The 14,144-nt window shown below is 45.2% G+C and overlaps 1 protein-coding gene across 10 annotated transcripts in view; it reads right to left on the bottom strand.

Moving 5' to 3' along the window:
- Positions 1–14,144, bottom strand: part of AGAP1 (ArfGAP with GTPase domain, ankyrin repeat and PH domain 1) — a 329,181-nt gene that overhangs the window by 97,988 nt on the left and 217,049 nt on the right. For 8 of the 10 annotated variants that reach the window (XM_063162741.1, XM_063162742.1, XM_063162743.1 and 5 more), the window contains one exon: positions 10,092–10,253. The exons of the other annotated variants lie outside the window; for them this stretch is intronic. In XM_063162741.1, coding sequence (XP_063018811.1) covers positions 10,092–10,253 — 162 coding nt within the window. The remainder of the gene's footprint in view (positions 1–10,091; positions 10,254–14,144) is intronic. 10 annotated transcript variants of the gene reach the window in all.

Genomic DNA, 14,144 nt, shown 5'->3' with positions numbered 1-14,144 from the left:
AGGCTTTCCTGGTAATGTATGCCATGAGCAGCACTGTCAGAAAGGAAGAGACATAATGGCAGCAACACCAAACCTGCTCTTAATCAAAGGCAAAATCAAACATTTTCCTATCGCAGACACCCAGTGCTGAAAAGCAAAGCTCTTAAAACACAAAGCTCTGTCTTTCAGAGGTGTCAGGTGGCCTAACTACCACCCACAAACTTTTTTTTTTTTAATTTCCAATTTTAATCAAGGCCGTTTTCTACCTCTGGGACAAACAAGTGGGGGCCCTTCCTCAGAGAAGCCCCCGGTGCACTGGATACTGCTCACAGCCCAGCTGCATGAAGGGATGAGATCAACTGTGACAAATGAAGGGCCAGGGCACTTGAAAGGGAGGGGAAGCTCTCCCACCTGCAGGAAGGGAAGCTCTGAGCTCCAGCTGGCCCCCAACAATCCCCAGGTTGTGGCCAGGGCCCTGCACAGAGGCTTCTTTCACTCCCCGAGCCGCAAGCGCTCTGAGGTGGCTTTGAAGTGTTGGGTTCCATGGGTAAGGAATACACAACATCCCTAAAAAACCCAAGCTTTGAAGTGTTGGGTTCCATGGGTAAGGAATGCACAACATCCCTAAAAAACCCAAGCTTTGAAGTGTTGGGTTCCATGGGTAAGGAATGCACAACATCCCTCAAAACCCACTGCTCCGATGCGGGCTGGGCAGAAACCCAGCCTGGCAGCAGCCACGCTTGAGGAGGCAACTGCTCTGCTCTTAATTGGAACAGAAACTTCATTAAGGCCCAACAAGGGATGAAAGCACTGAGTGTGCTTCTTGCACACTCTTCCTCCAGACCCCACAAAACAAAGCACTGCACTCCTGGCTGCACACTGAACAAGAATGTAACATTAAACATTAAACAAGGGTGGGACTCCTAGAAGCATCTGCTGGAACTTGTGAAATGTGGATGTGCAAAGAAGAAATCCTGAAATCAGGAATTGCTCCCATGGGACGTGAACATTTTGCTTTCTCAGCTTCGTGTTTAAACCTTTACAGCACTTAAAATAAGTTTAGAATTTACATTATTAAATAAACTGAGCTTATTTACACTAAGATAAAAAGATTAAGGGAAAATAAAAGCTTGCTGATTTGGGAAGCTTATTTATTTCCCTCCTAAAGTCTTCCTTATAAAGTCCTTAAATACAGAATTCAGTGGGCTTATGAAATTTGTTAAGGCACACTACTTGAATCAAAGAGTTTATAAAATGTCACATTCTGCTCTTGCAGTATTATGTCTTTCCTCTCTGTTTACTTCAGAGTGTGTCTCTCGATTTATAATGTTCTCTGCAAACGTGATTTTATTTTCCAAGTCCACAACCTCCTGCAGGATATTGTGTGAATCCAGCTCATGTATTTAATTCCCTGCAATTACTGCAAACATTTCAGATTAAAGCAGCCTTAAACTGCAAACATGCAAAATAAAAACCTTTAAAACTTACACTCTTCTAAATACAAATGAGATTACAGGACAGCCTCCCTGATGAAGAATTCCCTTGTCCAGAGCTGTGATCATCTCCAATATTATACCTTAAATTAAAATGTTTTTATGCAATGATTCAAAACATTGGTTCTAATACAAAACCAGAGAAGAGAATGCATTTTGCAGACTTTAATGGCTGTGTCTGTCAAATGTCTGAGCTACACAGATCCATGGTGGGTATCCAGCTGCCTTCCTGGAGAAGCCCTGACTTTGGGAAGTGTTTCTTGGACAGGAGCTTGAAGAGCTGATGAAGACAACATTCACTCTCCTCACTATTCTGTCAGGTTAAAGCCTAACCCCCAGGAATAAAAGTAAAGTGCTCTGGCTTGAGGGCTTTCCCCTCTTTTTTTCTCCTGAGTGGGGATAACAGAGAAGGTGTGAAAACAGGCAGAAAAAGCACTGATCTACTGAACATTGCCAGATAATCAAACCAGATTAATCAACATCAGTAAGCAGGAACAAATCACCTTTTCCCCCTGTTATAAAGAACATGCTACTTTGCATTTTTACCTCAGTGTAAATCCAAAGTCTGTATTTAAACATCCATGAGTAAATGCTGGGAAAACCCAGAGCTTTATAGTTCAGTCAAGAAGTTAATTTAGTCCCATGAACAATTTACTGACAGACATTTGGCACTCCAGGCTGTGAGCAACATTAAGATCAGCATCAGGTTGCCAATGCCAAATTACCTGAGGATGCAAACTCATGTGTCTTGGAATCAAGAGCAGGATGTAATTGCTGAATGCAACAATTCCTTGTGTTTTAATCCGGGGTAGAGCAGAAAGATCTTCAACAAGAAAAGCAGATGGAGAATTGCAAAAAGGATTTAAGCAGCAGCACCGGATAAACAGAGGAGCAGCTGAAACTCAGCCAAGCTGTGCAGAAATGCCCAAAGTTCTCCCTAAACCAACATCATGGCAGAGTTCAAACCTCAGAGGGCTCTTGGTGCCACTAGAGACACAAAGTGAAGAGCTGCTTTCACACCTTTCATTCTTTGATGTCACCTCCATGCTGGACACCAGGCCCAGATGGCACCAGCTCACCTCCAGTTTGGTGTCACCGAGCTGCCACCATGGCCTGGGTGGGCAGGAGAGAGGCACAGCCCCACAGCATGATGTAGGCTGGAAAAGCCCTCTGAGAGAGGCACAGCCCCAGAGCATGATTATGGTGGAAAAGCCCTCTGGGAGAGGCACAGCCCCACAGCATGGTTCAGGGTGGAAAAGCCCTCTGAGAGAGGCACAGCCCCACAGCATGATGTAGGCTGGAAAAGCCCTCTGAGAGAGGCACAGCCCCACAGCATGGTTCAGGGTGGAAGAGCCTTCTGAGAGAGGCACAGCCCCAGAGCATGATTATGGTGGAAAAGCCCTCTGGGAGAGGCACAGCCCCACAGCATGATGTAGGCTGGAAAAGCCCTCTGGGAGAGGCACAGCCCCACAGCATGTTTAGGGTGGAAGAGCCCTCTGAGAGAGGCACAGCCCCACAGCATGTTTAGGGTGGAAAAGCCCTCTGAGAGAGGCACAGCCCCACAGCATGATTATGGTGGAAAAGCCCTCTGAGAGAGGCACAGCCCCACAGCATGATTCAGGGTGGAAAAGCCCTCTGAGAGAGGCACAGCCCCACAGCATGATTATGGTGGAAAAGCCCTCTGAGAGAGGCACAGCCCCACAGCATGGTTAGGGTGGAAAAGCCCTCTGAGACCCTTGGGTCCAGCCCCTGACCCAGCACAGGTTCCTAAGTGCCACAGAGTTTTCAGCACTTCCAGGGATGGTGGCCCCAAGGCTCCCACTGAGCTGAGATTCCCCATGGCTGCAGAACAGGAGGGGTGAGCACTGGGTGCTGCTGCTTCCAGAGGATAACACATTCCCAAAAACCCCAGGCAGGCAGCACCAGCTGGGTTAATGCTCCAAACTCCTTTCCAGAGCATTTATCTATCAGCACTGCCCTCCAGGCATTGCCTTACTTTGGGGAACCACAGGTTGCAAAACCCCATCGTCCCCGGCCTGAATTAAAACCAGTTTGAAACCTCAAGTCCTGCAGGATCAGCAAATCCAAAAAATTACCAGTTTCCTCTGCTACACAGAGTTTTTTCATATTTCTGGCTGACTGGGCTATTTCAGGCGAGAGCTTGTCAAGAATGCCAGGTAAATTTAAATACTGGAAGTTTCTCAGCACACAACCTCATGCTGAAAGGGGATGGCTTTGCAGAGATTGTTAGAAAATAGTGCTTTATAAGCCAAGTTTCCTCAAGGTATCCTGAGAAAACAAAGGAAATAATAAGGTGCTACTAGCAGAGTTTGCCCTGCTCAACTGCAATAGTTTCCCTCTGGAAATATTTTGCCAAAAGCAATTTGTGGATCACAAAAAGGTATGAAAAAGAGAAGAATGTTCCCTTTCCTGTCTTGTGTAAAATAATGTAAACTATGTGTACATATTATGCATGGTGAATTTTATTATATTAAGTAGTAAGAACTACAGAAAATCCCAGAGTAGCTCTAAAGCAGCTAGAAAAAAAAAGGAGAAAATAAATCTGTATTTGCTTTTCAGTCACAATTTCCATATTTTAAAAGGAGGAAAAAGCTCTTCTGACCCAAATCATCTGCATACACCGACCAAAACCAATTCCAAAATTCTACAAATCTATTTGAAATTGTATAATTGATCCTGGTCAAGGGCTTGCCTATGGAATTCCAAGAGCTCTAAATGGTATTTTCTGATGTCAGGTTGAACCATTTCCTCTCCCAAGGCAGAGCAGAAGGCTCCATCATTTAATCATTCCCAGCACTTAGGATCAGACAAGGAAGGCAAGTTGCAAGGTCTGCATTAATATCAACACTCCAGCGACCTCTCACACCCCATGGCACAGTGAGAACTCAATTTTACATTAATAAACCCTAAGACCAAACTGTGAGGAACTCAGAAGACACCAGGTATTACAACTGCCATAAATTACAGCCCAGCTCAAATGGCCCGTACAAGCAATTGTACAGTGATAAAGCCTAAGTGGATGATATTTAAACAGATATTTGATTTACTGCAGAATTTTACATCATGCTGGAATTCAAATGACAATTTACAAGTGCAGGGAGCAGAAATCCCTGTCCCATGCAGAGAGCTGTTTGCAGGGCTCTGTCAGGAGAGCTGGATGCTGAATCCTTGCCTCTGGTGGTCTCAGGGCACGGAAGCCAAATGATAAAGCAGGATACTGAAAAAGAGAATGAACCAAGCTGCTGCTTCATCCCCAGGTGGGAAACGACATCCCTTGGTCTTCTCAGAGTGATGGCTCACAAATCTCACTTCTGCAAGGCACCACAAAAACTTCTGCTGGCAAATGGGGGGTCTGTCTGTCTGTCTGTCTGTCTGGTTCCTCAGAGATGCACAAACTGTGGAGAGCAGACAGACCCAGCTCTTTAGGGACATCAGCACCACTAAAATCATGGAATCAGAAAAGCCTTCCGAGACCACAGAGTCCAACCTGTCACTGTCCCCAGCCCAGAGCTCTGAGTGCCACATCCAGGAGATCCTTGGACACCTCCAGGGATGAGGATCCAAATCTCCCTGGGCAGTTCCAATCCCTGAGCTCCCTTTCCATGGGGAAATTCCTGCTGATGTCCAACCTGAGCCTCCCTTGGTTCAGCCTGAAGCTGCTCCCTCTCCCCCTGTCCCTGTTCCCTGGGCAGTTCCCTCCTGGCAGGAAGATTTCCTCACTGGCACAGGGTGCCCAGGGAAAGGGTTCAAAGAATGTTTGGATTTGGCACTTAGGGACAGGGATTAGTGGTGGGCTTGGCAGTGCTGGGTTAAGGGTTGGACTTGATGATATTTGAGGGTTTTTTCCAAGTAAAAATCACAATTTTCCAAGTTGTGATTTTATGCAAGTAACAGCTGGATTTACAGAGGAGGAATTGTGGGATGAACAATCCAGAGCAGAACTTTAACACCCAAATGGGTAAAAAATATCTCCCCTGAGACCAGAAACCCTCCTGTGCCCCAGCAATGAGCAACTGCAGATAATTCTGGGTGATAAAAGAAAAAAAAAAACCCAACAAAACATCAAGGAGGAGATTTATCAGAGGAAAAAACATCGCAGGCTTCCAGTGGGATCCAGGAAAACCTCTGGGCCAATAGCTGGAGCAGCAGTAATTGTTCCAAATCTATCAATAAAGCTGAGCTGCTCCTTCATTGACTGCAAACACCAATTTCTTTCATGGGGGATTATAAGTTGATGTTCATGGTCTCTCTACCACCATTAGGGTGATAAACAGTTGAAACTACATCAGGATCTGACACACAGATCAATTCTGGCTCCATAAAGAATCCACACAAGAGGTTCCTGGACAGGGATTTACTGCCCCCAGTTTTTATTCTCTCTTGCTGCTAAAATTACTTCTGTCAAGCACTTACAAGAGCACGGAGGAGAAGGGGGAAGGAAAAAAAAATAAAAAAGAGGAAAAAAAGGCAAAAAGAATTAATTTTTCATGTGCTGCTGGAACAGCCTTTTGAAATTTGGGGAGTTTTTAAGGCAAATATGTTCCTGCATTGGAAATGATGCTGAACAGCAGGTGGGAGTGAGCTAAATAGTGAGCCAGCAGCACGAGCTGCTCACTATCCAGCACGCAGCAATTTGAAACACCAAACTAAGCTGTCGAGATTTTCTCCCAGGGCAGGCACAGGCTTCATGTTACCAGCACCAAATTATATTAGACATTTAATTTTAAACCTCAGGTACTTAAATGTAAAACCTTACAACAGTAATAGTCATAAAGCAGTGGGGCATTCCATTTCAGAGAATGGATTTTTCTATTTTTCCCCTTTAATTTAACCAGCACCTCCTGTTTTGTGGCTCTGCCCACTACAAAGTAATTTATCTAATTAGGAGATGTTCACAGCTGCTTGAAAGACAGAAGCCCCAGGAAACCAAAGGTCTGGTTTGGAAGACTTTGAAAAGTTCTCTGGAGCCACACAAAGTATTAATTTAATGTGAAAAAAAGGTGCAGAGAAAAATTGAATCCCAATATGTTATTTTGTCTACAATAAAACCACGTGACAATAAGCAGGCATATTCTCCAGTACATTGGCATTTGAATTCCAAAAGATGCTTAGCTTCTTGCCATACCTGCTGCTTTCACAGTATTAGCTTTTTATGACTAAAATTCAAAAATCTTTTAATGGAGAAAAAAACCCCAGAAATTAAAAAGGGTTTTTCATGCGTCAACTTGCCAACATAAAGGCCACATCTCTGAGCTTACCCAAAGATGATACACTCAGAGCAATCAATTATTCTTGAGGTTTTGTAGGAGTTTTAGTGCAATGCTTCTGAGTCTGCTGCCTAAAACTCGTTTTTAATCCAGTTTTCCCTCCATATTTATAAAAAAACAACCCCTCAAAAAATACTTTAAATATTAGAACCTCTGCGAGAAATTATTTGAGGTAGGCTTCTTCACAAGCACCCAGCAGTCACCTGCAATTTCAAAATAAGTATTTCATAGGTAATTCTGGCTGTCATCTCTTCTGAGCCAGAAGTAATCCCACATGAATGTCAAGTCAGAAACAGGTACTGCACATATGGGAGAGTGCAGGGCTGGGGTGGGAGAACAGGTTCCCTTCACCAGGAACTGCAAACCAGCTCAGGATCAGCAGCAGGAGCAAAAGGCAAGTCCAGCAACCCCAGCATTCTGAAGTCAAGGGGATGGGAAAGGCAGGAATTCAGGGGGTATTTCTCATTTTTAGGATTCTATTTCCACTCCAGGGTAGGAGTTCACTGAATTTTGGAGGTTTTTCTCCCCTGCAGCCTCACTTGGGACATGTGGCACGGAGGTGGCACCTGCTCACCTGCCTGCAGGTGTGTCAGGGTGCACAGCACTGCAGCCTACAGCCCCTGCTTTCCCCCTACAGCCAGCACCCAACATTCCTCATCTTGCCTTAGAAAAGCCACAGGATAAAAGGCACAAAAAGCCCAAACTTTGGTCTAACCTTCCAGAAGGGGTGGATTAAAATGAGCTAGCAGTTCAGGAAAAGGAGGCAGAAAATGTATGATTTAAAGATGGAAACCAGCTCAGCATCCACGCAGGACAATGCTGCCTCCCCTAAAAGCTTCACCAGGAGTGGGTGAGCTGGGGGGACACAGAGCAGAACAGGGCTGGAGCATTTGTTTCCCTGCGCTGCTTCACAGCACCCCTGCCTTCCTGCAAGGTTCACTCAGGAAACTCTGAGGCAACATCTGGAGCATTTTAATGCAAGTTCTCCTGAAGGTGCTGCCCCCATGTTTGCAGCTCCAGGAAAAGGTCTGTGCTGTGCTAAGTGTGAATTTGATAGTTAATGTCACTCTGAAACACGGTGGTCATGGCTTTAAACCCTCTGCTCTCCTAAGGTGGCACTAAAAACCTGCCCAGAGATGCTCTCAGGGCTATACTCAGGTTCAGACCTTTCACAGACACAGAGATATATGTGGGACATGTGAAATAGTTCCCATATTCCCCTAACTGCTCCCATTTTAGGGGCAGCCATCAGAAACTGTATTCCTCCCCTTTCTCCTGACCTGTTCACCCTGGTCTGGTAGCAAACATCACATCTACCCTTTAAAAACAATTATTGCTACAACCTAATAATGCCAAAACACCACCAGGAATAGTGTCTGCTCCTTTTCATGCTGTTCAATGCTCCACAGAGGAAACACTAAGAGTGTGGAGCAGGAGCACAGCAGAGAAAGGACACACTGAGGAGAGGATCTGGAGGGTCATTTACTGCTAATATCCATCACACAGGGCAAGGAATCTGAGTTTCAAGCAAACAACACACATTAATTATGGGGCTGCTCCATCCCTGGCAGTGTCCAGGGCCAGGCTGGATGGGGCTTGGAGTAGCCTGGGATGGTGGAAGGTGTCCCTGCCCATGGCAGGAGAAGATGGGCTTGAAGGTCCCTTCCAACCCAGACCATTCTGGGATCCTATGATTATGTACCTGAAATTAAAATTAAGCATTATTGCAACTACATTATTGCACCTTAATGTTGAAAAAAGTACAGCAGAATTCTCTCAGGCTGCTCCAAGTCCCATCCAGCCTGGCCTTGGACACTCCCAGGGCAGCCACAGCTTCTCTGGGCAACCTCTGCAGGGCCTCACCATCCTGTCAGGGAAGGATTGCTCCCTAATATCCAAGCTAAACCTCCTCTCAGTTTAAAGCCATTCCCCCTTGCCCTGTCACATTAAAAAGTCAGTGTTTAAAGTTAATCCTTTTCCTTTTTTCTAATTCCAGTTTTTCCCTCTGCAAGTTTCCAATTTTTCCCTTAGCACCCAACACCACAACGGGGTGGGCACCATTTCACTTCCCTTTTTTTTTTCCCTTTTGAAAACAAACAAGAGCACCAAAGCACCGCCACAAAGCTGCAGGTTCCTTACCACTGCTAGTGCCACCATCCTCTCAGGGAAGGACTGCTCCCTAATATCCAAGCTAAACCTCCTCTCTTTCACTTTAAAGCCATTCACCCTTGCCCTGTCACACAAAAAAAAGTCAAAGTTAATCCATTCCCCTTCTTTCTAATTCCAATTGTTCCCTCTGCAAGTTCAGCACCCAACACCACAATGGTGTGGGCACCATTTTGTTTCCTTTTTTTTCCCTTTTAAAAAAAAACCAAGAGCACCAGAGTCCCCCTTCACCCCAAGGCACGTGAACCACACAAAGCTGCAGGTTCCTTACCACTGCTAACGCCACCATCCTCTCAGGGAAGGATTGCTCCCTAATATCCAAGCTAAACCTCCTCTCTTTCCGTTTAAATCCATTCCCCCTTGCTCAGTCACATTAAAAATTCAAAGTTAATCCATTCCCTTTTTCCAATTCCAATTTTCCCCTCAGACTCTGCCAGTTCAGCACCCAACAACACAACACGGGGGGCGCCATTTTGTTTCCCTTTCTTTTCCCTTTTGGAAACAACCAAGAGCACCAGAGTCCCCCTTCACCCCAAGGCACGTGAACCCCCAGAGCTGCAGGTTCCTTACCACTGCTAATGCCACCATCCTCTCAGGGAAGGATTGCTCCCTAATATCCAAGCTAAACCTCCTGTCTTTCTGTTTAAAGCCATTCCCCTTGCCCACATAAAGAAGTCAATGTTTAAAGTTAATCCATTCCCTTTTTTCTAATTCCAATTTTTCTCTCTGCAAGTTCAGCACCCAACACCATAATGGTGTGGGCACCATTTTGTTTCCTTTTTTTTCCCTTTTGGAAAAAACCAAGAGCACCAGAGTCCCCCTTCACCCCAAGGCACGTGAACCCCACAAAGCTCCAGGTTCCTTACCCCTGCTAATGCCACCATCCTCTCAGGGAAGGATTGCTCCCTAATATCCAAGCTAAACCTCCTCTCTTTCACTTTAAAACCATTCCCCCTTGCTCAGTCACATTAAAAATTCAAAGTTAATCCATTCCCTTTTTCTAATTCCAATTTTCCCCTCAGACTCTGCCAGTTCAGCACCCAACAACACAACACGGGGGGCGCCATTTTGTTTCCCTTTCTTTTCCCTTTTGGAAACAACCAAGAGCACCAGAGTCCCCCTTCACCCCAAGGCACGTGAACCCCCAGAGCTGCAGGTTTCTTACCACTGCTAATGCCAGAGTTGGCAATGACTGTGGCCTCACTCCACTGATCTGCACTGGAGACCGAGTAGGAGCGCTGGTGCAAACCGTCCGGGCGGCTGTTGAAGGACACCAGACTGATCCCACTGGCCATCTGAGACACAGATGTGCTAGTAGTCACGTTCCCTAGGCACAAAGGGAAAACAAATCGTGTCAATAGAGAGCACAGGAGGGATTTTTGTGTCAGGATGGATGGGGGGTGCTTAATGAGCAGAAAGAAGGGGTAACTTCACCCACACAATGACCCTCCCTGAAGCGCCGGAGCTGACGGTCCTGGGACCAGCTCCAACCCAGCTAAGAAGACCAAAAAAGCCAAGTTTTTCATGGTATCACCTCATTCTGTTCATTCACCTTCTGGGAAACATGGCCTTCCACCACTCTGCTACCAGGCACACTCTCTGGAGCTTCTCTGCTTGTTAGACTGGGCACAGAAATCAATTTTATTGTATTTGCTGGGAATGCCCCAATGAAAGCAGGAATGATGAATCTGACTCCATATTCTCAGAAGGCTCATTTATTACTTTATCATACTATATCATATTAAAGAATGCTATACTGTACTAAAGAATACAGAAAGGATACTGAATGCTAAAAGATAATAATGAAAGCTTGTGACTCTTTCCAGAGTCTGACACAGCTTGGCCCTGACTGGCCAAAGAGTGAAAACAACTCCCAGCAGAACCCAATGGAACAATCACCTGTGGGTGAACAATCCCCAAACACATTCCACATGAGCACAGCACAGGAGAAGCAAATGAGATAAGAATTGTTTTCCTTTTCTCTGAGGCTCCACAGCTTCCCAGGAGAAAAATCCTGGGCAAAGGGATTTTTTCAGAGAATGTGAATGCTGCATCAGTTTATTCCTAAAAGCCACTGTTTATACAACTGAGCCAACTCCAAGAGTTTAAAACAATCCAGCTCTAAATAATACCTGACACAGGCATGGCCCCCAAGAACACACTGATGGGGAGCAAAGGACAGCCAGCAGTGAGAGACCAAGAGGGAAAAAAATAAATTCTTGGACATTTAATCTTAAAACAACATTGTGACACAAAGCAGAACTCTGGACTGACTGCAAGTATCACTCCTGGGGATGGTCCCTGGAATGTGACACAAAAGGGGACACACAAAGAACAGCCTTTACCCAGCAAACACTTCTGTATTTTCACAATCACTGAGGCCTAGGACATTAAAATGCTGGGAGCTGTGTTCAAGGGGGAGTGACAGGGACGGGTTTCTCACCATAAAACAGGACAAGTGGGATCTGCTTGAATACATTTTAGAGCAGAAACAATTAAAACATTTCCAGAAACTCAGGTTTCTGGTAGTCTTACTCACAACTTGCTATGGGCCAAAACCTGCACCACGGTTTGGGTTCTGAGCACATTTTACTCCATCCCTAGCCACAGGCCTTGCACATCATAAAGCCACAAAGAATTTACAGTTTCATTCCTTGTGACAGGCTCTCTAAAGGTGCCCCACAGGTCCTCTCTGGATTGAAGAACACTCTTAAAAAACACATGCAAAGGGAAGGGAACAGACGCAGTGTTATAACGCACCCTCACACTTTGCATTTCCATTGCACCTTCTACTGATGAGTTCAGAAAAATTAATGAATTAATTTTCAATGCTCCTGTGAGGTTGTTAATTATCTGCTATCATTTCCCCCATTTTTCAGAGGTTAAATGACCCAGGGCCACAAAGGAAGATTGTGGCAGACTTGAAAATAAAACCCAGATCTCCTGACTCCCAGTTCTATCATTATGTCTTTTCCCAGAGCAGCCTTTGGGAAGACAGCAGAGCTTAGTGAACTACTTTGTGTTTATTAGAGTTGGCATAATTGTCCCTTTCTCTCCTCCCCTTTCCCAAGACAAAATCTCCTCTTTAGTCCTTAGCACAGATCCATCACAGTATCTGTGTCTTCAATGTACTTATTCAGCCCTCCACAACTTCTGCCTGGCAATCCCTGCTTTGAAATGAAATATAGACAGGAAAACTCATTTGTTTCATTATGCAAAGTCTAAGGTGGGTTTTGGAACCTTGTTGGGACATCCCAAGGCATGAGACTACAGAACAGAGGACTAAACTGCAATTCAGTATTTTAAAACCACAACAGGAAATGAAAACATGAGCTGACCAAAGCTGCATTTTGGCTGCCTTAAAAGAAATCTCTCCTTCCAAATCAGCTTCTGTGATGCTCGCTGTGAAATCCCCTTTTCCTCTGCATTTCACAATCCAGAAAAATGATGAATATTATTAAATTGTTTTGATGATCCACCAAATTAAAGGGAATGGCTGATGTGAGTGAGTGACAAGAGTTTGAGAGTGGGTTCTACCAGCTCAAGATTTAGGCCAGCACAGACACAACACAAGCAGTGATATTTTTGTGCTGGCATCTCCTACCTAGCCCACAAGCTTCTGAACACAAGGGTCCCATCACCTTCTGACCATGATGCAAAACCAACACCTTGAGAAGAGATCATCAAGGTTTCTGCGCCATCATGTCAGCACCAAAAGCTCTCCTCTCCCCTCAATGCCACCTGAGGCAGCTCCAGCCCCACACTGAGACATGAACCTGTTCAGAAGTGACTTGTTCTGGGAAACAAAGCAGAATTTTTCTTCCACTGCACCTCTCTCAAAGGTTGCTAGAACAAAATAAGTGTATTTGTGTGACACTTGAGTGAACTCTGATGAACCCAGCCCAGCTCCCTCTTTCCTACTGCCACAGCCTGGTATCCTTTATCCTGCAACTTTTATGATAATATTTATTCAGGATTGAATCCCACTTTGCCCAGGTGCTGCAAGGTGTGTATTTTCATGGCATATCAGATCACCAAGCCAGCATCCCTGAGTAGACATCAGAAGTGCCAGGCTACAGAAAATAGTGCGCCTTTCCTTTCCTGTTCCCCTCCTTGATATGCTCAGCTCTAGCACAAATTTGTTACTTAGAAGCTCATTTAAAAATAATTTTTTCCCAACCCAGCTCTGATTTTCCCACTTTGCAGTCCCTCTCCACACCAGGCACTAAAGCTGCCACCCCAAAACAAGGACTGCTGCTCTGGCCAGAGCTTCTCCAACAGAGTCCCACAGCTCTTCCCGTCTACCATGGGCAAACCCCAAACCAGACCTGGCAAAACTCCTTTAATTTTCCTCAGGGATAAATCCTTGACAGAATTAAGACCAGCTCAGCCTTTCAGCAGCCAAGCAGAGACAGTGAAGAAGAGGAGGCCAGCAGCATCAGTGGAAATGCTGCAGATGTCCCTACGCAGGGCAGGGCGTTGGACCAGATGAGGTTTAAGGCTCCTTCCAGCCCAGACCATTCTGTGGTTCCCTGATCCATGACCAGCAAAGCCTGTGTGTTGGGTCAGCCTTTACATCCTGCAGCCCTTGTCCCCCCAGCCAAGGACAGACTCCCATCTCCACACCCACCCCAGGCTCCGGCTCTGCTACCTGGCCCAGGCTGGAGCTGTGAAAGAGTTGCCTCTTCAAATGCATCCTGCATGCATCAGCTGGTTGCTTAAGTTGATTAGCAGGGGGCAGTTAAATTACTATGCTAATCCATGTATTCTCAGCACTGTTTCCTTGATATGGATATGTGTATATGCTTACTGGGAAGCCTTGATTAGTTCAAGCTTCAATGTGTCAAAGGCTCCAGATTCTTTCCAAAGAATAATTTTAGCTGTACTCACATCCCTAAAGTGTGGGAGCTGATTTGAAAAGGTACTTACCTCTACCATATGCTATTTTTCTTTAAACAATTTGCATTTCAAAGGGAATATGGCATTTATATTTGAATGAATATCAGTATGTTGCCAGAACTTGTCTCAAATGAGCAAAAAAAAAGATGCTGGTCTCCTATTGAACAAAAATGTTTTCATCTACCAAAGGAGCATCAAAGAAAGAGTTCCTCTTTCTAGCTCTAGACAGCTTTATTAAAACTATCTTTTCTGATGTTATAAAACACCCCGTTACGGCCGCGCTTACAAAACGTTCAAACAATTAAGCCCCACAAAACCC

The sequence above is a fragment of the Melospiza melodia genome, chromosome 8 (assembly GCF_035770615.1).
Source record: "Melospiza melodia melodia isolate bMelMel2 chromosome 8, bMelMel2.pri, whole genome shotgun sequence".
NCBI classification, from domain to species: domain Eukaryota; kingdom Metazoa; phylum Chordata; class Aves; order Passeriformes; family Passerellidae; genus Melospiza; species Melospiza melodia.
Note: the sequence above shows the minus strand (reverse complement) of the source record. Positions and strands in the feature narration are given on the sequence as shown.